Raw genomic sequence first — 24624 nt, 5'->3', positions numbered from 1 at the left:
GGAGGGGCGGGGACGACTCCCCGCCCGCGGCCCAAGTTCCCGCCTCCCTCAGGAGGACGTCCGTGCGTACGTGCGCGCGCCGCGCCCGCCCTCCTTCAGCCGCGCGACGCGAGGGCGGGGGCGCCGCGTGCGCGCGCGCTCTCGTTCGTTCGCTTGCCTGCTCGCTCTCGGCGGCCGCTCTCGCTGCGGCTGCGGCTGGGGCTGGGGGCGGCGGCGGCGGCGGCGGCGGCGCGGGCGGCGGGCGGCGCGGGGCGGTCCGGCGGGTTCAAAGAGGAAAACATGGCGGAAAACAAAGGCGGCGGCGAGGCTGAGAGCGGCGGCGGGGGCAGCGGTAGCGCGCCGGTAACTGCCGGGGCCGCCGGGCCCGCGGCGCAGGAGGCGGAGCCGCCTCTCGCCGCGGTGCTGGTGGAGGAGGAGGAGGAGGAAGGCGGCAGGGCGGGCGCGGAGAGCGGCGCGGCCGGGCCCGACGACGGGGGGGTGTCCGCGGCCTCCTCGGGCTCGGCCCCGGCTGCCTCAGCCCCTGCGGCCTCAGTGGGCCCTGGAGTTCCCGGGGGGGCGGCATCGACGCCGGCCCCAGCTCCAGCCTCGGCTCCCGCTCCGGGTCCGTCGGCGGGGCCGCCTCCTGGACCGCCAGCCTCGCTCCTGGACACCTGCGCCGTGTGTCAGCAGAGCTTGCAGAGCCGGCGTGAGGCGGAGCCCAAGCTGCTGCCCTGCCTTCACTCCTTCTGCCTGCGTTGCCTGCCGGAGCCGGAGCGCCAGCTCAGCGTGCCCATCCCGGGGGGCAGCAACGGCGACATCCAGCAAGGTGAGCGGGAGGCCCTGCCCGAGGTCTGGGCCGAAGGGGATTTGCGGGCCCGAGGAGGATCTGGGGACGGAGGTGCCCGGGCCCGGGGTTGCTCGGACCGGCGCGATCCTGAGGGGTCTGAGAGGTGGAAGACACGGCCCCGGGACAGTTTTCCAGAGAAGGTGGGCCGCCGGAGATAAGGGGAGGGTGCAGGGAGGGGTGCCGGCAGCGAGAGGCTGGGGGAGGGGATACCGGCTGCAAGGGAGGTTTGGGGTGTGAGGATACTGGCCGGGAAGGCGTGGACTCCGGCCGAGCGCAGGTTCGGGGAGCTGGTGGACTCGGATAGAGAAAGGGGACCGGGTCCGGGAAGCCTCCTGCGAGGAGTGTTTTGGGAGGGAAGGCCTGTAGCGGGAGAGGTGTTGAGTAGGTAAGCGGTAAGGACTGTGAGAACGAATTACCTTGGAGGGAAGGACTTGCCCTGTTCGAGGCTAGGGGAAAGCTGGACTAGGGACTAAAATAGAGGACGATAAAGGGTATTGGAGAGTTTAGAGCTGAGAGAAGCTGTCTGGTGGAGAGTAATTTTAGGATGACATTGGGAAGGAGGAACTCTGCAAAAGAAAATAGCCGCGAAGGGCCTGCATGTTTAGGGGAATATCCTAAGGTTTAGGGGTGAAGGAGAAATGAACTTGGAAGGGAATTGGGAGTTAGAGACAGCTGGGTTTCATTGTACGTTAATGAGCCCCTAGTGTTCCAGACAGTGTGCTAGGATTAAATACTCAGTGAGGAGCCCATTGATAGTCATATAGGGAAAACAAATATACTGCCTATAGCAGCGGAGGTGGGTGCTTGATACAGTAGTTGTGGCACATCAAGAGAAGGTCAGGGGAACTTCACTGAAAAGGAAACCCTGGAACAGGTTTCTTGAAGGGTGAGTGGTTCACTGGATTGGGGAGTTTTCACAGCACAAGGTACTTTACACATCTCTGGAGCTAAGGGTTAACTAGTCATTATCAAACACATTAATGCTTCTGCAGTGAAACATACAAATGTTTCACCAATGGGATAGAAATAACCACCGTTCAGGGTGGGTTTTGTTGCACGGTTTGGAAAACTTTGAAATTTCAAAGTTCTTGAAATTCAGGACTGTGGGAAAGGTATTGCTGACCTGTACAAAAGGGTTTGGGATTCATACTGAAAAGCCTGTCTTGTGCAGTGTAGACTAAAAGTCCCTGAAGGGCTTTTCTGTCAAGTGGATAAAAGGAATCATGTTTGTGATCCAGAAAGATCACTTGGGGGCACATTGGAGAGTAAGGGGAGGCAAGGTTGGCCGAAGATAATTTTGACAGTAATCTGAGAAATGAGCATTTGGAATTAATAAATGACTGATAACAGGTATTAAAGAAGGAAGCATTTTGGAATGGGGGACAGGTATGGATTTCGTGACACATTTGAGTACGGAGGTCTACTTTGTTACTTCCTCCTTGTGACTTGGACGGATAAATTTTTCTTAGCCTTAGCTTTTTCAGTTATGAAACAAGGACAAAATTGCCAACCTCATAGAATTATTGATAGAATGAATGAAGTATGTAAAGTGAGTAGTATGTGATAGTAACTAATGAAATGGCAGCTATTTAATTATTATTTAGTTCTTTTTTTTCTTAAGTTTATTTATTTATTTTGAAAGAGACAGAGAGAGGGAGAATCCCAAGCAGGTGGGCAGTGCAGAAAGCCTGACATGGAGTTTGAACCCATGAAACCTTGAGATCATGACCTGAACCAAAATCAGGAGCCTGAAGCTTAACTGATTGAGCCACCCAGGTGCCCTAGTAGTAACTAATTCTAAGTGGCCTTGGGAATGGAGGTTGGGCAGAGGGAATTGACATTGGTATAGGGGAGGCAAATGTGTCTAGGCTGAGTTCCAGGTTTCTTGTTTGGTGGGTGGCAGTGCTATTAATGCGAATAAAAGAATTCAGGAACAGAAGCAGAGGGGTGTGTGTGTGTGTGTATGTGTATGTGGTAGAAGGGGGATATGATGATTTCACTTATGATTCGGGTTTGATTACTGAGACCTACAGCTAAAAATGTTAAGAATAAGGATTTGATTGATGTTGAAGATACTAAGCGATAATGGGTGTATAACTAACACCCATGTACATGGCCTCATGAGTATAAGTAAGACATGTGGGGTTCAGTGCTCTTGTGGGAGCCTGGATTAGGTGAGAGATTTACAGGGAACATAAGATGAAAATTGTGTTTGAGTGATGTGGCTGAGAGACTGAGGTTATGGAATTGGCACTCTGATATTTATGCGGGAGAGATAGGGTAATAGTGTGAATTCTCTCTTCATTCTCTATCCTTTGTTTTTGAACTTGGAGCAATAAGTAGATGGAACTAAATATTGTCATTTTTAAGGCACTGTTGCTTTCTAACCAGTATCTAAAACAAATTAAGTCTGGGAGCCACCATCTTTTTAGACAAGGAGTCTAGAAAATAGTTTTTCAGTATTAACTCCTGTATGTATCCTTTGCTTTGCTCTTTAAAAAAACAAGCATGTTGTTCTAGAAGGAATACTGGGTTTGGGGTCAGGGTACATAGTTATGCCACTTAATTCTTTTCTGCAAAGAAGGTTTATAATGTTTCTGCCCCTTAGTTTCTTTATCTCTAAAATGTAGTTAATAGTCCTTTACTTACATCTCACTAAGTTAAGTGAAATAATAAATGTGAAAATGCTTTTATAAACAGTGAAATGCTGGGGCGCCTGGGTGGCTCAGTCGCTTAAGCATCCGACTTCAACTCAGGTCACGATCTCGCAGTCTGTGAGTTCGAGCCCCGTGTCGGGCTCTGGGCTGATGGCTCAGAGCCTGGAGCCTGCTTCGGATTCTGTCTCTCCCTCTCTCTCTGCCCCTCCCCCGTTCATGCTCTGTCTCTCTCTGTCTCAAAAATAAATAAACGTTAAAAAAAAAATTAAAAAAAAAACAACAGTGAAATGCTTTACAAATGTAAGTATTCTCCAACAATGATTCCTTTTCTGGTCTAGGGAGCCATAACTGGTAGCTTAAGTCAACATGTTAAGTGGTTTTGAAACAGTGACAAGTGCATTACCCTTCCTAATAACTGGCGTTTTTTCTGTTCCTCTAACATACCAAAGTTCTTCACACTTTTTAACTGTTCCTTCTAGATCAGTGATTCTCCAAATGCGGTTTCTGGACCAGCAGCATCAACATCATCTTCAGTCTTGTTAGGAATGCAAATTCTTGGGCCCCACTCCAGACCTCTGACCAGCCAGCCATCTGTTTTAACAAGTCCTTTAGGTGATTTTGATGCACACTAAGTTTAAGTACCACTTGTTTTTAGTGAAGGGTTCCTCACTTCAGATGTTGCCTCATTAGAAAGGCCTTCTCTGCTCTTTTTTTAATTTAAGGCTTTATTTTTTATTATTCTTAAAGCTTATTTATATTGAGAGAGAGAGAGAGAGCACATGAGCAGGGGAGGGGCAGAGAGAGAGGGAGAGAGAGAATTCAAGCAGGCTCCACACTCAGTGCAGAGCCCCATGTGGGGCTTCAACTCACCAACTGTGAGACCATGACCTGAACTGAGATCAAGAGTGGGACGTTTAACCGACTGAGCCACCCAGGCACCCCTAAGGCTTTATTTTTTAGAATAGTTTTAGGTTTATAGCAAAATTAAGAGGAAGATACGGAGATGTCCCATATATCCCAGCTCCCATGCATGCATAGCCTCCCCGTTTGCAATATCCCCCACCAGACTAGTACATTTGTCACAGTTGATGGACCTACACTGGTAGATCATAATCATCCAAAGTCCATAGTTTACATTAGTGCTCACTTTCAGTGTTTGTACATTCTGTAGGTTTGAACAAATATATAATGACCTATACCCATCATTATAATACCATGCAGAGTATTTTCATCACCCTAAAGATCCTGTGTCTGATGGCTCTTTTTAAAGTGGTCCTCTAGGTCACCCTCTTACATGTTACCTTTTTTCTTTCATAGCACAGCTAAAATCTAAAATGTTTTCTTGTTTTTGTTTACTCCTTTATCTTTGCCCACTAGAATATTGTAGAGTGAATGTTCATTAAATATCTTTTGAATGAGTAAGAATCATCTGGAGAACTTTTTAAAAATTAAAAAAAATGTTTATTTGAGAGAGAAAAAGACAGAACATGCATGAGGGAGGGGCCCAGAGAGAGGGCCCAAACAGAATCCCAAGCAGAATCCTGTCAACTCAGAGCCTGACTTAGGGCTCGATCCCACGAACCATGAGATCATGACTTGAGCTGAAATCAAGAGTTGGACATTTAACTGACTGAGCCACCCAGGTGCCTCACCTGGCGAACTTTTTAAAATGCCACTTTGGGAGCTTTAGAAACTCTATTGATTTGGGGAATGATATGGGTACCTCATGTGATTCTGATTCTGGTACCGCCCACACTCTGAGAAACATGGATTTAGATATTTTTAAGAGAAAGGTTGATCTATTTACTCTTGAAATATTTGGAAAATCAAAACAGATAAATTAGTTAATATTTGTTGAATCTCAATTAAAAGTGCTTTGTGGGGGTGCCTGGGTGGCTCAGTTGGTTAACCATCCCAAGATCAGCTCAGGTCATGACCTCACATGAGTTTGAGCCCCACATTTGGTTCTGTGCTGACAGTGTGGAGCCTGCTTGGGAGTCTCTCTCTACCTCTCTCTCTCTGCCCCTCATACTTTCTCTCTCAAAAATAAATAAAAGTGCCTTGTGATTTTTTTTTTTTTAATTATTTCAGGTTGAGTTGGAATAACTGTCAGTAGTGGGTGTGTATAGATCTGTAATGTATCAATAAAAATACAGATTTGTATTGATTCATCTGAACAAACTCTTGAATGAACTCTTGAAGGAGATGAGACTTGTGTAGTAGGCACTTCTGAGACAGCATGGTGATATGGATGAAGAACTGGACTGAGAGTAACTTGCATTGTGTTCTGCTGTTAGTTAGCTGTGTAGCTTTGGGTAAGGCACCAGACAGCTTCTTCAGGTCTTTTGCAGTATGAACAGGTTGCATTCCTATCCTGGGAAATCCCATGATTGTATTGTTTTTTTCTGCCAACTTTTTATATCTACATAATTTTAATATTCTTACCATTTGTGGGGAATGATGGAAAAATCAACATGGAAAAATGTTTCGGAATCTTCAACTTACTGTGAAAAGTCTGAGATGGCAATATTCATGTGGTAAGTGGGAGGGAATACCTGGGTCTGGTATGAAGAGCACCTTCTTGCTGTGTTTCTGGCTGTTTTCTCACTGGGTATGGTAAGCCACTCTGAGGAGTCTTCTATTTAAGCCCTAGGAAATTCTTGCGTCAGGAGTGTATATATTGTTTGGCAGTTTGCTAGTTCTGTGGCTTAATCTATTTGGGATTTTTTTAGGTCCTACTTTCTCTAATGCCCTATTTATATAAACAAGCTTGAGTTTTTGAATGATAATATAGTCAGCAGCAAGCATTCAAAGCTGTGTGAAAGAAAACTGAAATACTTCTGTGGTTGGTTAAGTGCACACAATTCAAGACTTGAGTACCTGAATTCATTTTTGAGCTCCACCATTTACTACCTGAATGTCTGTGGATAAGTTACTTAACATCCGTAAATTGAGAGTAGTAATTACATCTACTTCATAGTGTTATTGTGAGGATTCAATGAGTTAATACATTGTAAAGTGCTTCATATAGCGCCTCACACATGGTAAGACCCCCAAAACTATTATTTCTGTTGTCTTCCAGTTGTCCTTCATTGTCTTTATGACTACCTCTATACGGTGAGCAGAAAAAAGAGGAAGGAAGGTAAATTGTTGATGTTCTTCTAGGCTTTTCTGACATACAGTGATGTACAGCATCACTGTAAAGATGTAAAGATGTAAAGATCTTTGCATTCCAGATCTCTCCAGCTACTTAAAATTTATAATGTGAAAACTTGTAAACCAATGGTCTAAGACCTAATTATTCACAAGGTCTACTATCTGTACATCAAAAATTTTAGAAGAATCTGACTGCTTTTTATTTCCTTATCAATATTCTTAGCAGACCCTAAATGAGAATGCCTTAAAGTAGTGATTCTCAAAGATGGTCCTTAAAACCTTGGGGAGATGTCTCTGATGCACTTTCAGACATTGGCAGTTAAAACTGTTTTCATAGTAACATTTATTCATTATTTGCCTCATTCCTGTTCTGATGTTTATATTAGTGATGCAAAAGCAGTGATGTGTAAAACTGCTGGCACCTTAGCAGGAACAAACCACACTAAAAGTCCTTTTGTCTTTACCACCACACACTTAGAGTAAAAGCAAAAACAACAACAGCAAAAAACATACTAGTTTCATTTTGTCTTTAATGAAGCATTAGGACATTATTTTATTAAATCTTGGTTTTTAATGTTTTTTAAGTTTATTTATTTATTTTGACAGAGTGAGCAGGTGAGGGGCAGAGAGAGGGAGAGAGAATCCTAAGCAGGCTTAGTTCAATCTCAAAGTGTGTGATCATGACCTGAGCTGAAACCAAGAGTTGGACGCTTACCCGACTGAGCCACCCAGGCAGGCCCCCCCAAATCTTGGTTTTTAATAAATGTGATGAAACAGGAACTGTGCATAAAATGCTTCTGCTGCAGACTCAAGTGTAAGAAGGAAAGTACTTGTGCAGTTGTTTGAATTCAAAGCTGAATTAGCTTCTTTATTTTCATGGAAAATTATTTTTACTTGAAAGAATGATTGACAAACTATGGTTTTCAGACAGGGTGTTGGCAGCCATTTTCTCAAAAATGAATGAATTGAGCCTGTCAATTGAAGGAAAACAAGTGACATTATATGATGCCAATGATAAAGATTGAGATTTTAAATGAAAATTAGAATTTTGGAAAAAACTTGTATCTTCCATCATGAACTTGATAACTTCTCAATATTTAAAAGCTTTTCTGATGAGATTGGTAGTGTATTAAAGTGTCAAAAATTTTTTGATAGTATGCAATGAAATGTCAATGTTTGGAATATCTACATGGTGAACCAGTATTCTCCAAATGACCAGTGCATCGTGTTACAAAATCTTGTAGAGGAAAGAGATTTAAAGTGTAAAATAGGCCAGTAGATTTTAACGTAAGGGAGTAGTAAAAATTCATCAGTATGGTTTGAAATTCCACATTGCTACTGACGTTTAAGAAATACACTTGGGGGAGCCTGGGTGTCTCAGTCGGTTGAGAATCTGACTCTTGATTTCAGCTCAGGTCATGATCCTAGGGTTGTAGGATTGAGCCTGGTGTCAGGTTCGGGGCTGAACATGGAGCCTGCTTAAGATTCTGTCTCTCTCCCTCTGCCCCTCCCCTCCACTCATGCTAGCACTGGCTCGCGTGCGCGTGCGCGCTCTCTCTCTCTCTCTCTCTCTCTCTCTCTCTCTCTCTCTCAAAGTACATAAATAGCTGAGCATGGAGCCTGCTTAAGATTCTGATTCTCCCTTTGCCCCTCTCCTCCACTCATGCTTGCGTGCTCGCTCTCTTTCTCTCTCAAAATAAATAAATAAACAGTGTGGATATGATATACTACAGAAATATAAAAAAGTGGGGGGTGCCTGGCTGGCTCAGTTGGTAGAGTATGCAACTGGATGTCAGGAGTTTGAGCCCTGTGCTGGGTGTGGAGACTACTTAAAAAAATATATATATACACACACACACACACACACACACACACACACACACACACACACATATGTATGTATGTATATATAGTGTATTTTTTATTTTAAGATTTTTTTCTTTTTTAAAGTAGACTTCATGCCCAGGGCAGAGCCCAATGCGGGGCTAGAACTCATGACCCCTGAGGTCATGACCTGAGCTGAGATCAAGAGTCAGATGCTTAACTGACTAAGCCACCCAGATGCACCAAATGTATTTCTTTTTCTTCTTAAGCCTTTTTTTTTTTTTTTTTAAATTGGAGACAGAGTGAGCAGGCAGGGGAGAGGGGGAGAGAGAGAGAGAGAGAGATTGAATCTCAATCCCACAACCCTGGAATCATGACTGAGCCAGAATCTACAGTCGGACACTCAACCGATTGAACCATCCAGGTGCCCCCTCCCGCCGCCGCCACTGTTGTTTGAGAGGCCATTAAAATAGTCTTCCCTTTTTTTAAATCCATAGCTGTATAAGACCAGGTTTCTTCATATTCTTTAACAAAACAATCTGTCACAACAGATTAAATGCAAAAGCATGTATTCAGCCATCTAATATTAAACCAGACATTAAAGAGATTTAAAAAATGTTAAAACAATGCCACCCTTCACTAAAGCCTTTTTGTTTTGGAAAATGCAGTTCTTTCTTTTCGTTTTTGAAGTAGGCTTCACACCCAACATGGGGCTTGAATTAACAATGCTGAGATCAAGAGTTGGGTGCTCTACCAAAGCCAAAGTCGGACGCTTAACTGACTGAGCCACACAGGTGCCCCTATTTTAATTTTTTTAGATGAAGAATATAATTTTAAAAAAAATTTTAATTAAAAAAATTGTTTTTTTAAATACTTTTTTAAAATGTTTGTTGATTTTTGAGAGAGGCAGAGACAGAATGCGAGTGGGTTAGGGGCAGAGAGAGAGGGAAACACAGAATCCCAAGCAGGCTCCAGGCTCCGAGCTGTCAGCAGAGAGCCCAACCTGGAGCTCGAACTCATGAGCCATGAGATCATGACCTGAGCTGAAGTCAGACGCTCAACCAACTGAGCCACCCAGGCGCCCCTGTTCTTTTTTTTTTTTTAGAGAGAGAGTGCGAGAGCAGTAGAGGGAGAGAGAGAATTTTAAGCAGACTCCATGCCTGGCCACCGAGCCCAACACGGGACTCGATCTCAAAACCCTGAGATTATGACTTGAGCCTAAATCAGGAGTCAGAAGCTTAACTGAGCCACCCACACACTAAAATGGGTTTATTGTTTTAAAAAAAATGTTTTTTTTAAAAGTTTATTTATTTTTGAGAGAGAGACAGAGACAGAGATCCAGACAGTGTGAGCAGGGGAGGAACAGAGAGAGAGGGAGACAGAATCCAAAGTAGGCTCGAGGCTCTGAGCTTTCGGCACAGAGCCTGATGCAGAGCTCGAACTCATGAACTGCGGGATCGTGACCTAAGCTGAAGTTGGACACTTAACCAACTGAGCCACTGAGGCGCCCTCACAATAGGTTTATTTTTAAAATGAACTAATAGAATATTTAATTTTAATGAAAGAAAGAGAAGTGTTTAATTTATTACAATATTAATAAAAATTTTTGAAAATTCTGTTTTTATTTTTAATATTGTACATACTGATACATAAAACCTGTCTAAACAAAAGCTCTCTGAGGTCCTCATTAATTAAGAGTGTAAGAGGGATTCTGAGACTAAAAAGGGACAAATATAATGTAGAGTCTGGGCAGAATGTCAGATTATAGAATAGTAGAAGGTGGCAAATTCATGCATTTAAACTGAGTAACCAAAGTTGACATTTGACATTTTGTAAATAGCTCACTGTAGGTCTACTTTTTTTTTTTTTTTTTTTTTTTTTTTAATTTATGAGTGGTTGAGTTCTGTCACTTTCCTGAGGTCAAGTTCAGAGTTTGAGCTCATGGTGTTGGATACATTAACCTATGTCTCTTTTATGGCCACAAACTGAACCTCTGTCCCTAGCCAGCTGCTAGAATGGATATTGTTCCCAAGGGGAAGTGGGGGAAAAAATAAGGATTGAATGAACATAAATATATCATTTTTAGAAAAATATTTAAAGCCTATGCCTTAATGGTAGGTAAACAGCATGAAGTATGTGGTGCTAATGAATAATACTTTTTGAATGCTTCTTATATGTAATTTATGTTGCTGCTTTTGTGAATTATTTGTCTATATGGCTTCTAGTTTTCTTTAGCTGAACGCTCACATTTAAAAATTTTTTGATTTATAAGAATCTTGATAAGTTCCACATACTGGTCCTTTGTTGGTTATGTAAGTTGAAGATTTATTCTGAGCTTACTATGGCTTGGTGTGGTAGCCAGCCTCCAAGATGGCCCCAGTGTTCCTTTCTCCTGGTATTCACATTCTTCTGTAGTCTCAGCCTACAGTGACTCAGAACTCGTCTGGGTTACCAAGAAAATACAGGAGAATTAAACAGTGAGTTCTGAAGCTAGGTCATTAAAAGCATACAGCTTTTTCCTTACTCTTTGGATCTCTTGTTCCAGATGAAAACAACTGCCATTGTAGCAGTCCTGTAAAGAGGCCCATGTAGAGAAGAACTGAGGCCTTCTGCCAACATCCAGCACCAACTTGCCAGTCATGTGAATGAGCCACTTTGGAGGTGGATTCTCTAGCATGGTCAGGTTTTCAGATGACTGCAGTTTTGGCTGACATATTACTGCAGCCTTTTTAGAGGCACTGAGCCAAAACTACTTGCCAAGTCATTCCCAAATTCCTGACTCAAAGAAACTGAGTGATAATGTATTGTTATTGTTGTTTTAAGCTATTAAGTTTGAGGGTAATTTGTTATGCAGCAATAGATAATTACTACACTTGACTTTTCCCCCCTAGTATTTCTCTTTTGCTTTAGCTTTATAATAACCAATAAACTTTGTTATTCATTTAGGTAATTTCACTCTCCTCCACATATACCTTGTTTATCTTCAAGATGAGATCTTCATTGATGTTGACTTTTTGCTCTTACACATTTAGAGTCATGTAAAAGTTCATTTAAAAAACTTGTCAGGGGTGCCTATGTGGTTCTGTTGGTTGAGCATCTGACCCTTCTTGATTTTGGCTCAGATTGTGATCTCACGGTTCATGGGATCAAGCCCTGTGAGGGGCTCCATGCTGACTGCACGAAGCCTGCTTGGGGTTTATTCTACTTCTCTCTGCACCCTCCCCCACATGTCCCCCACATGTGTACATGTGCTCTCTCTCAAAAATAAATAAATATACACACAAAAAACTTTTCAGCATTCTGGTTGGAAGTGCTCTCAATATACAGATCTTTCTTGATCTATGATGGGATTATGTCCCAGTAAACCTGTTGTAAATTGAAAACATCCTAAGTTGAAAATGCATTCATAACACCTAACTTACATTACAACTTAGCCTAGCTTATCTTAATTAAACATGCTCTGAACTCTTACCGTAGTCTTGAATTGGGCAAAATTGTCTAACACAAAACCTAATTTATAATAAAATATTGAATGTATCATGTAATTTATTGAAAACTGTGCTGAAAGTGAAAAATCAGAATAGTTATATGGGTACAGAATGATTTTAAGTGTATTATTGTTTTCCCTCATAATCATGTGGCTCATAGGGGGTTGTGGCTCGCTGCTGTTCCCATCATCATGAATTAGTGTGTACTGCATATCACCTGCCTGGGAAAAGATCAAAAGTCAGAATTTGAAGTATGTTTTTTTTCCTGAATGCATATCACTTTCACACCATCGTAAAGCCGTAAAATTGGAAGTCGAACTGTTGTAAGTCAGAGACCATCTGTATAAATTAATTAGGGAAAAAATTGCTTTCTTTATAATATGCTATCTGCCCATTCATAAACCCTGTATGCCTTTCCATTAGCTATAATCTTCAGTGTTTTTGAAAATTATATAGGTTTTTAGGGCATCTGGGTGGCTCAGTCGGTTAAGCATCCGACTTTTGATTTCGGCACAGGTCATGATTGTATGTTTCATGAGATTGAGCCCCATGTTGGGCTCTGTGCTGACAGTGTAGATGTAGAGCCTGCTTGGGATCCTCTTTTCCTCCCCCCAGCCCCAAACATTTAAAAAAAAAAAATTATATAGGTTTTTTTCCCCCCCGAAGATATTTTACACATCTTATTCCTATGTACTTTATAAACTTTATTCCTATATGCTTTATAACCTTTATTCTTATATACTTTATACATATATTTAGTTTATCTTAAATTACATTTAGGTGTTGGCTTTGTTTTGTTTTTATTTTACCATTTATTTATTTATTTATTTATTTATTACCTTTTATTTTTAAAATACCAAAAATATTCTGATTTCATATTTGATAATTCCATTCTGTGAAGTTCTTGAGGTATTATTTTTACTATTCTTCCTACTCTTTTTTTAAGAAATTTATTTATTTTTTAAAGTTTATTTTGAGAGAGAGCAAGGGCAAGTGGGGGAGGGACAGAGAGAGAGAGAGAGAGAGAAAGAGAGAGAGAGAGAGAGAGAGAGAGAGAGAGAGAATCTCAAGCAGGCTCCACGCTGTGAATGCAAGGCCGATGTGGGGCTCAGTCCCACAAACCATGAGATCATGACCTGAGCTGAAACCAAGAGTTCCATACTCAACTGACTGTACCACCCAGGTACCCCACTTCTTCCTACTCTTTTTTTTTTTTTCAACTTGTCTTATTTTTTATTTTTTTAAATTTACATCCAAATTAGCATATAGTGCAACAGTGATTTCAGGAGTAGATTCCTTAGTGCCCCTTACCCATTTAGCCCATCCCCCCTCCCACACCCCCTCCAGTAACCCTCAGTTTGTTCTCCATATTTATGAGTCTCTTCTGTTTTGTCCCCTTCCCTGTTTTTGTATTATTTTTGTTTCCCTTCCCTTATGTTCATCTGTTTTGTCTCTTAAAGTCCTCATATGAGTGGAGTCATATGATTTTTGCCTTTCTCTGACTAATTTCACTTAGCATAATACTCTCCAGTTCCATCCGCGTAGTTGCAAATGGCAAGATTTCACTCTTTGATTGCCAAGTGATACTCCATTGTATATATATATACCACATCTTCTTTATCCATTCATCCGTCGATGGACATCTGGGCTCTTTCCATACTTTGGCTATTGTTGATAGCGCTGCTATAAACATGGGGATGCATGTGTCCCTTCGAAACAGCACACCCGTATCCCTTGGATAAATACTTAGTAGTGCAATTGCTGGGTTGTAGGGTAGTTCTATTTTTTAGTTTTTTGAAGAACCTCTGTACTGTTTACCAGAGTGGCTGCACCAGCTTGCATTCCCATTCCTACTCTTGATCATAGTAGGTAGTGTCTTCCAGTGTTTTATAGTTTGGGATTGTGAGCATGTTCATCAGGGCTTTGTTTATGTAAGTTTCCAGACCTGGTTTGTCGGAACAAACCTCCAAAGAGTATTTTGCCTTTGTTTCTGTGAGGTGCCACCAATGCAAAATCACTGAAGTTAATTATTTTTTATATTAAAAAATTTTTTTTTGTAATATTTACTTTTGAGAGAGAGCATGAATGGAGGAGGGGCAGAGAGAGAAATGGAGACAGAATCTGAGGCAGGCTGCAGGCTCTGAGCTGTTGGCACAGAGTCCAACGTAGGGCTCGAACCACGAACCGTGAGATCGTGACCTGAGCTGGAGTCAGATGCTTAACTGACTGAGCCACCCGGGTGCCCCTCAAAGTGTTTGAAGTAATCTCTATACCCAACATAGGGCTTGAACTTAGGACCCCAAGATCAAGAGTTGCATGCTCCACTGACTGAGCCACCCTCTGAAACCTCTTATTTCTTTTTAAATTAAATTAAATTAAAATTTTTAAAAAGTTTGTTTAGTTTTTGAGAGAGAGAGGGGGAGAGTGTGAGCAGGGGAGGGGCAGAGAGAGATCGGGGGAGAGAGAATCCCAAGCAGGCTCCGTACTGGCAGTGCAGAGCCTGACACCAGGCTCCAACTCACGGACCATGATTTGTGTGACCTGAGCAGAAAGCAGTAGTCAGACTCTTAGTCAGCTGAGCAACCCAGGCACCCCTGGAACCTTTACTATCCCTTTGTCCTTGTTCTTAAATACAGTGATGTGCCTCTCGATTTTTTTTCATTTTCGTTGTTTAAAAATTTTTTTTTTTCAACGTTTATTTATTTTTGGGACAGAGAGAGACAGAGCATGAACGGGGGAGGGGCAGAGAGAGAGGGAGACACAGAATCGGAAACAGGCTCCAGGCTCTGAGCCATCAGCCCAGAGCCCGACGTGGGGCTTGAACTCACGGACCGCGAGATCGCGAGATCGTGACCTGGCTGAAGTCGGACGCTTAACCGACTGCGCCACCCAGGCGCCCCCATTTTCGTTGTTTTTAAAAGCTTACTGTACTTTTTCTATTATTTTTGTAATCTTTATAGTAACAATTTTCCTTTTCATCTCTCCCTATTTTTGTAATGGTTACTGTTTGGATGTAAGTACTCGTGGGGTCACACTCTCTCCTATGTTTTTCCTTAGGTTTTCCCTTTGCTTATTCAACTGAAGTTCTGAAAGACCTCCTTAACTTTATTTTCTAACTTTTTTCCTTTATATCTTGATCTTTTTCTCTTGGAGACTTCTTCAAGCAGTGGCTAATCCTTGATTCTCTTCCTGTTTGAGTGAGACAATACAATTTTTTTTTTTTCCAACGTTTATTTATTTTTTGGGACAGAGAGAGACAGAGCATGAACGGGGGAGGGGCAGAGAGAGAGAGAGACACAGAATCGGAAACAGGCTCCAGGCTCTGAGCCATCAGCCCAGAGCCTGACGCGGGGCTCGAACTCACGGACCGCGAGAACGTGACCTGGCTGAAGTCGGACGCTTAACCGACTGCGCCACCCAAGCGCCCCTACAATTTTTTTTTTTAAGATTTTAATTTTAAGTAATCTGTATACCCAGCATGGGGCTTGAACTGAACGATTTGAGGTCAAGAGTCACATTCTCTACTGACGGAGCCAGTCAGGCAATACAATTCCTTTTTTTTTTTTTTAAATGTTTTATTTACTTTTGAGAGAGAGAGTATGAGTGAGGGAGGGGCAGAGAGAGGGGGGACAGAGGGTCTGCAGTGGGCTCTGCGCTGACTGATAGCAGTGAGCCCGAGGTAGGGCTCGAATTCATGAACTGTGAGATCATGACCTGAGCCAAAGTTAGATGCTCAATTGACTGACCCACCCAGGCACCCCCCAGTCAATACAATTCTGATTGAGGGTTCTGTGCACGTTAATTGTTGGACTTCACTTTAGACAAACTAAAGTTTGACGTAGTTGGCAAACTGTGGGCCATGGGCCAAATCTAGCCTGCTGCCTAGTTTTATATGACTCATGAGCAAAGAATGATTTTTACATTATCAAATGGTTGGAAAAAATCAAAAGATTATTTTGTGACATGTGAAAACTTTCACATAAGAAATTCAAATTTGTGTTTATAAATAAAATTTTTGGAACATAGTAGTGCCCATTTGTTTATGTATTGTCTGTGACTGCTTTCATGCTACAGTGGCAGATGACTAGTATGACAAAGACTATGTGGACTTATTGCTTTGTGCTTCTTTTTGGTGTACTACAAATTGTGGTTATGCAGCTACAGCTTGCTAGGCATATGTGTGGCTATCGCACGACATTTATAAAAATATTTTAATTACCAGTGTGTACCTATCATTTCAAAGAAGAGAAAAGTAGATTTCAATTGTCACACTTTTAAGGTAGTAGAGTGTGGGTTAATTCAAGTTGGATGGCGAAGTCTTTATTGTGTATTTTTACTCTGGCTCAACTAAAGGAGTACATATGTGGACAATAGCAGACCAAGCACTGGTCATGATATCCCTAACTCGCAGGGAAAGCAAAGGATGGAGAAATCAGAGAATTTAAAATGGAATATCTCATCATAGAATTTCTTTAAAATAAAAAAAAATGAAACCAACGTAAGTTTGTGAATGGTTTATTCATTAACCAGGCAAGGAAACCTCTTTACTGATGGCAAGTTAATTAGGTCCTCCCAGTTAGGCAGAATGTTAACGCCCAAAAAGTTTTATAATTCTTTAGACCTATATTACAAAAAACTTTACTGAGTTTACCTTACGAAAGTAATACTAAGTTTACTAAATTTCTTTATTATTATATTTTGAATTTCTTGAATAAAAATTGTGGAAATTTGATTTCTTTTGTTACCATAGTATTTATATAGTATGTCTGATGTTGTGTCTTTGCAAAGCTTTACTATGCCTTCTGATGTCACGTCCCATGTTTAGATTTGGTGAGAAGTGTTAGGCATTGCTTATGAATCGGGTTTGAAGGAGTGTGGCATGTATATCTTGACCTGTTGCCCACAATGGGTTTGGAAGAATGAGAATTCCAGGGGCACCTGGGTGGCTCAGTCGGTTGAGCGTCTGACTTTGGCTTAGGTCATGATCTCGTGGTCTGTGAGTTCAAGCCCCGCATCGGGCTCTGGGCCGACAGCTCAGAGCCTGGAGCCTGCTTCATATTCTGGGTCTCCCTCTCTCTCTATCTGCCCTCTCCTGCTCATACTGTCTCTCTCTGTCTCTCAAAAATAAATAAACACTAAAAAAATAAAAAAAGAATGAGAATTAATTCCATATTTCTTTTTCTAACATCACAAATAACTGCCAGAATAAGAATTTTGGAACAGTTTGACCTGTTATCCGACTAGGGTTTATTGATAGAATGCTAATATCCAAATTATACGCTGATTTCTTTTCCAGTCACTGGGGAATAACTTCAAAACTAATCTTCACATAGCAAATACTTTTGCAAAAAACTAATGTCACTCAAAAGATCTATACCAGTTTTTCATCAGGAATAGAGCAGACATGAGAGTAGGGCACTTAGAATCACGTAACTGTATTAGTTTGTTGATGAACCTGAAGTGAGTCTGAAGAATTGACAGTAATGATTAGGAGAGCGTTTCAGCTATCCTCTTAAAATATGAAATACTGCTTTCTGGTGAGAATCACCTTGTGTTGTGAGGTATATAATAAAATAGATGTGTGAAATGAACCTTGGTAGCAGGGAGAATTAGATGTGAACAAGTTTATTTGAATCTGACTAGACTTCATGTTCCTTATCTATAAAAGAATGTCAGCTTCAAGTTAAAACTTTTTCATGTTATCTTATTTACTCATAAAAATTCTCTCAGGTAATACCCTCAATTTTTTGAAAAAAACAAAAAAACAAAAAAACAAATGAGGTCACTGAGGCAGAAATATAAGATTTACGTAAATGCATACTTTCCCATGTGGAGAAAAATAGCATAGGCTTAGACAGATGATTTTAGGGGCCAGGTAGATAATTAGTATAAGACATGTAATATCAAAGCTTGCTAGCCTAAAAACAGTAAAATTTGAATTTAAAACATACTCCATCCTGGCCAAATACTACCAGATAGGCAGTCTTCTGCCTTTGTCCTAACTTAGAATCTGATTGGTCATTTCTATTTGAGGTGGATATAATTAATATACAATTAGTTTGACTTTATAATTTTAAAAGCTAAAGTCTTAGGTGAAAGTTTTGCCTTTAGGGTATTTCAGTAAGCTATGTTGTAATATTTTAATAAGAATCAAGTATCATTAGAATGATCAATATTGTTTTTACCATCTTCTTAGATAAGAAATGCGAGAGAATTTTCAAATTATGAATTGTGTGGTCACGTTTGCTAAGTTTATTGAAATGCTGAGTAAATGGTGGCTTGCAACTTCACAAAAGCCTGTTTAATTTGTGACATAGGTACCTTCAGCATTTTAATAATTCTGTACCAAACTTACATAATATACTTCTGAAATTTACCTACCTCTTCTTTCCACAAACACCAAAGGTTTCCAAACACACAAACCTTCCCAAACACTCAAGGTTTTACATGTTAAGGATGGAGTTGGATGACTGGAGCTCATAGCACGTTATACATGAGCTCTTCACAGGTCTGCTGCCAAATTTTTTTTTTTAATGTTTTATTTTATTTTTGAGATAGAGACAGAGTGTGAGCAGGGGACGGGCAGAGAGAGAGGGAGACACAGAATCCGAAGCAGGCTCCAGACTGTCAACACAGAGCTCATCGTGGGGCTCGAACTCACAGACCGTGAGATCATTACTTGAGCTGAAGTTTGGCCCCCAACTGACTGAGCCACCCAGACGCCCCTCTACTGCCAGATTTTGAACTGTGTGAAGTTTATTTTTGTTACATTTGCACATTTGATGCCTGTTAGATGTATTGTTGATTCCAGCGGGTCATTTAATGTAGTGTGAAACTTGGCGCAACATGCTTAGACTGCTTATCCTTGCAGGAGCTTGGGATAAAGTCAGTTTGATGCCAGAGAAAATTCTCCAAAGATCTGGTCTTTTCAGTAGAGAGCATGGCCAAGGTAGTAAACAGATTTACTCATACAGAGTAGTTCTGTGATAGGAGACCAATGTAATTTTAACGATATATGTAATTTTAATTTTATTATTTTTTAAAGTTTATTTTTTGAGAGAGACAGCACAAGTTGGGGAGGTGCAGAGTGAGGGAGAGAGAGAATCCCAAGCAGGCTCCACACTATCCGTGCAGAGCCCAACATGGGGCTTGAACCCACAAACCGTGAGATCATGACCGGAACTGAAGTGGATGCTTAACCGACTGAGCCACCAGTCGCCCCCTGATGTATGTATCTTTTAAAGTAACTATTTTATTGAAATATACATAAACTAAAGGTATAAAACTCTATATAGTTTAGGTAATACACATAAAGTAAACCCACTTGTATAAATCCAGCAGCCAGAATGAGAAATAGTACATTGCTAGCACCCTATAAGCCCTCTGTGTCCCCTTCCGGTCACTACCTATGGTCCTGCCTTTTTTTTCTTTTTTTAAAGATTTTATTTTTAATCTCCACACCCAACATGGGGCTCGAACTCACAACCCTGAGATCAAGAGTCCCATGGTCTGTCGACTGAACCAGCCGTGCGCCCCCGATGCTACCTTTTAACACCAGATTAATTTTGCCTGTTTTAAAACTTTAAGTGGTACTAGCAGTATGTACCAGTTTTTAAGTGTTTTTGCTCAACATTATGAGATTATTCATGTTGCTTGTGAATGTACTTTATTCAGTTATCTTCACAGCATTTGTTGTATGAATATGCTAAAAATTTTCTTACCCACTCAAGTGTTGATGGACATTTGAGTTGTTTATGTATTTTTTTAAATTAAAGCATAGTTGATACAATATGTTATAGATTCTTACTGTGAACGTGTTCATGAAGCTCTGCCTCTGTCTCTTGGTGAATATATGGACACATTTCTCTTGGTTATATATCTTACAGTGGACAACATAGGTTGCACATAAGTGTAGCTTTACTAGATAATTGCCAAACGGTTTTCTGAAGTGATTTTATCAGTTTATACTTTTACTAGCACTGTTCTGAGATTTTTAATTGCTATATATCCTTACTGATGCCTGGTATTATCTGTTTTTGACATTTTAGCCATTCTGATGGTATAACGTTGTAGTTTAATTTGCATTTCCCTGTTGATTAGTAAAATTGAGCATCTTTTTGTATGTTTATTGTCCTTGGGATATCTTTTATTGTGATTTGTCTGTTGAAGTTGTTACCTGTGTTTTGTCCTGTGGGTTGTCTTTTTCCCAATGCTTTTGTAGAATTCTTTTTTTTTTTTTAATTTTTTTAAATGTTTATTTAGTTTTGAGAGAGAGAGAGACAGACAAAGACAGACAGACAGACAGTGTATGAGCGGGCAAGGGGTAGAGATAGAGGGAGACACAGAATCCGAAGCAGGCTCCAGGCTCCGAGCTGTCAGCACAGTGCCTGACTTGGGTCTCGAACTCACCACAGGATCATGCCCTGAGCTGAAGTCGGACACTTAACCAACTGAACCACCCAGGCGTCCCCGTAGAATTCACTATATATTCTAAGCATGAGTCCTTTGTCAGATATACATCCTATTCTGTGGCTTGCCAAATAATTGTATTTTTAAAACCTGAATTTATTTTGGTGTTTGATTAAGTAGTACTTTCACATGGCTCACAAGTTAAAGTGTACAAAATTTAATAGTGAGAAGTCTCCCTCCCACTCCTTGTCCTCATTCAGTGCCTATCTCCTTCAACATATAACATATGTTAATAGTTTATTTCTTTTTCCAGTATATCCAAATGATTTTTGACAAAGGTGCCAAATCCATTCAGTGGGGGAAGGAAGAATATTTCAACAAACGATGTTGGGACAATGGGATTTCCACATGCAAAAGAGCAAAGGTGGATCCCTACCACACAACAAATAAAAACATTAATTGCAAATTGATTAAAAACCTAAATATAAAAGCTAAACCCACAAAACTCTTAAAAGAAAACATGAGTAAATTTTCATGATTTTGGATTTGGCAGATTTTTAGATCTGATACTTAAAGTATGAGCAACAAAAGAAAAAATTGGTAAACTGTACTGCATCCAGAATTAAAATTTTGTACATCAAAGGACATTTTCAGGAAGGTGAAGAAACAACTTATAAATGGCATAAAGTATTTGTTGGTCATATATCAGATAAGAGTTTAGTACCTAGAATCTAAAAAGAATGCTTACGGGGGCGCCTGGGTGGCTTAGTCTGTTGGGTGGCTCAGGTCATGATCTTGTGGTGAGTTGGAGCCTGGAGCCTGCTTCGAATTCTGTGTCTCCCTCTCTCTCTGCCCCTCCTGACTAGCACTCTGTCTCTCTCTGTCTTTCAAAAATGAATAGATGTTAAAATTTTTGGGGGCACCTGGGTGGCTCAGTCGGTTAAGCGGCCGACTTCGGCTCAGGTCATGATCTCACGGCCCGTGAGTTCGAGCCCCGCGTCGGGCTCTGTGCTGACAGCTCAGAGCCTGGGGCCTGTTTCAGATTCTGTGTCTCCCTCTCTCTGACCCTCCCCCGTTCATGCTATGTCTCTCTCTGTCTTAAAAATAAATAAACGTTAAAAAAAAATTTTTTTTAAAAGAATGCTTACAACCTAATAATAAAGACAAAGTCCAGTAGTGACCCAAAGATCTGAATAGTTTCTCCAGAGAAGCTGTACATGTGGCCAATAAGCAGATGAAAAGATGTTCAAGGTCATTTGTTGTTAGAGATGTGAATCAAAACTACAAAATACGACTTCACATCTACCGAGATGTAGGCTCTAATAAAAAAACCAGAAAGTGTTGGCAAGGATTTGGAGAAATTAGAACCCTTGTATATTGTTGGTATGAATGTAAAATGTCACTCACTGTGAAAAACATTTTGGTGGTGATGGTTGCACAACATTGTGAATGTAATTAGTGCTACAGAACTGGATACATGAACATGGTTAAAATGGCGAATTCTGTATTTATATATTTTACCACAGCTGAGGGTAGAACAAGGTGATGCTCTGTCCTTTTGGCTTTCATAATGGAAACTAATATCCTTCTGGTGTTCTGTTTTATGCTGTTTTTCTCATTTTAGTGCTTTTTTGTTGGTGATTTCACTTAAAAAATTTTTTTTTAGTATTTTTGAGAGAGAGAGTGAGCAAAAGCGGGGGAGGGACAGAGAGAGAGGGAGATACAGAATCCGAAGCAGGCTCCAGGCTCCGAGCTGTCAGCACAGAGCCTGATGGGGGCTTGAACTCACAAACCACGTGATCATGACCTGAGCCGAAGTCAGATGCTCAACCAACTGTATCACCTGGGTGCCCCTGGTGGTTTCACTGTTTAAAATGACCCCCAAGCATAAAGCTGAAGTGCTCTAGTTTTCCTAAATACAAGAGGCTATGTGTGCTTTATGGAGAAAATACATCTTAGATAAGCCTCACTTAGGCATTTATAGTGTGATTGGAGTTACACTGCTGTTAGCTTGAATTCAGTGTTAATGAACCAAGAATATATATTAAAGTGTGTTTAAACAGAAATACACATAAGACAAGCTTATATGTTAATTGGCTGATGAAAATCTTGTGACCAGAGGCTTGTAGGAACCTAACCCTGTATGTCCCCTAGTGATAATTCAGTATCTGGTAATTCATTTTTTGTAGCGACTTGATAGAACATAACTACTGTGAATAATGAGACCTGATCCTATGCAAATATGAATAAAAATGTTGTGTAAGTGGCAAGATTTAATTTTTCATTTTAAAGTGTATCTTGGAGATACTGTTTTGTTTTTTGTTCTGAAATCTGTTTGATCTGATATTAATATAACCTCTCTTTAAAAAATATATAAGGGCTTTATTGAGATATAATTCACACATTTGAAATGTAGAGTTTAGCTCTTTTCAGTATATTCACAGAGCTTTGCAACCACAGTCAATTTTAGAGAACATTTTTATTGCCCCCCAAAGAAATGTACCCATTAGTGGTCATTTTGTATTTACCCACAGTATCATCTCCCAGACAGCCACTGATCTACTTTCTGTCTCTACAGATTTGCTTAGTCTGGGCATTTTATATACGTGGGATCATAGAAGGAATATATGGTCTCTTGTGGCTGGCTTCTTTCATTTAGCAAAAAGTTTGTGAAATTCATACATGGCTGTAATATATGTCAGTACATTTCTTCTTAGGCTTGAATAGTATTCCATTATTTATGACTGTAACACATTTTGTTTACCTATTCATCAGTTGATGGATATTTGAATTGTTTTTTTCTTTTGATTCTTATGAATAATGCTGTTACATTTTTTTTTTACGACTTTTTACATGAACATGTTTTCATCTGTGTGTGTGTGTGTGTGTGTGTGTACACATACATACATACACATATCTAAGAGTAGAATTTCTGGGTTGTATTCTAGCTATATTTAATATTTTGAGGAACTGTCATACTGTTTCCAACATGGCTATACCATTTTACATTCCCATCAGCAATGTGTATGAGGGTTCCAGTTTATCCATAGCCTTGACAACAGTTATTATGTCTTATTTTTTAATTTGAGTATAGTTGACACACAGTGTTACATTAGTTTGAGGTGTATTACCTAGTGATTCAACAAGTTTATAGGTTATGCTGTGCTCATCAAAAGTGTAGCTGCCATCTGTCATCATACAATGCTATTACAATGCCATTGACTATTCCCTGTTCTGTGCCTTTTATTCTCAAGGTTTATTCATTCTATAATGTGATTTATTCCTGTGATTTACTGATTCCATAATGGGAAAGCTGTATCTTTTGCTTCCCTTCACACATTTTGCCCATCTCTCCATCCTCCTCCCTTTTGGCAGCCATCACTTTGTTCTCTGTAGGTTTGATTCTGCTTTTTTGTTTGTTCATTTTTTAGATTTCACATAGAAGTGTAATCATGAAATTGGTTTTTCTCTGCCTGACTTACTTCAATTAGCATAATGCCCTCTAGGTCCATTCATGTTGTAAATGGCAAGACCTTATCCTTGCTTATGGGTGAGTAATATTTCATTGTATGTATGTATGTATGTGCCTGTATATACACACATGTATGTATATACATATGTATATATGTGCCACACACACACACATATACACACACACACATATGTGCTATGTCTTCTTTATCCATTCATCTATCAATGGATGGACACTTGGGTTGCTTCCATATTTTGACTGTTATAAATAACACTGCAGGAAACGTAGCGGCACATGTATCTTTTCAAATTAGTGTTTTTATTTTCTTTGGGTAAATACCTAATAGTGGAATTACTGGATCATATGATATGTCAATTTTTTAATTTTTTGAGGAACCTTACACTGTTTTCCATAGTGGCTGTACTAGTAGTATGTCCTTTTTAATTAGAGTCATCCTGGTGTTTTGTATTTTCCTGATAGCTAGTGATTTTGAACATTTTTTCATGTGTGTACTGTATTTGTATATTGTCTTTGAAGAAATGTTTGAAGAAAGGACTTTTATTATTTATTTGGCTTACTTGACATTATTGTCAGTTTTTGTATGCTCTGGATAGTAGACCCTTACTTCTGATTTGCATGTATCTTCTACTTGTAGGTTATTTTTCAGGCTTTTGGTGGTATCATTTGCTACAGAAACTTTTTTTTTTAATTTTATATTTTTAAAATGTGCATGTATTTTGAGAGTATGCACGCATGAGTGGGAGAGGGGCAGAGAAAGAGAAAAATTCCCAT

At 40.3% G+C, this 24624-nt stretch overlaps 1 protein-coding gene across 2 annotated transcripts in view; it reads left to right on the top strand.

The window, feature by feature from the left end:
• The first annotated feature begins 246 nt into the window (after positions 1-246).
• Positions 247-24624, top strand: part of TRIM33 (tripartite motif containing 33) — a 129758-nt gene continuing 105380 nt past the window's right edge. For both annotated transcript variants that reach the window (XM_030327556.1, XM_030327555.1), the window contains exon 1: positions 247-805. In XM_030327556.1, coding sequence (XP_030183416.1) covers positions 280-805 — 526 coding nt within the window. In that variant the 5' untranslated portion in view covers positions 247-279. The remainder of the gene's footprint in view (positions 806-24624) is intronic.

Source organism: Lynx canadensis, chromosome C1 (genome assembly GCF_007474595.2).
Source record: "Lynx canadensis isolate LIC74 chromosome C1, mLynCan4.pri.v2, whole genome shotgun sequence".
Taxonomy (NCBI): domain Eukaryota; kingdom Metazoa; phylum Chordata; class Mammalia; order Carnivora; family Felidae; genus Lynx; species Lynx canadensis.
The sequence above is the reverse complement of the archived record's forward strand: the minus strand, read 5'-3'. Positions and strand labels throughout refer to the sequence as shown.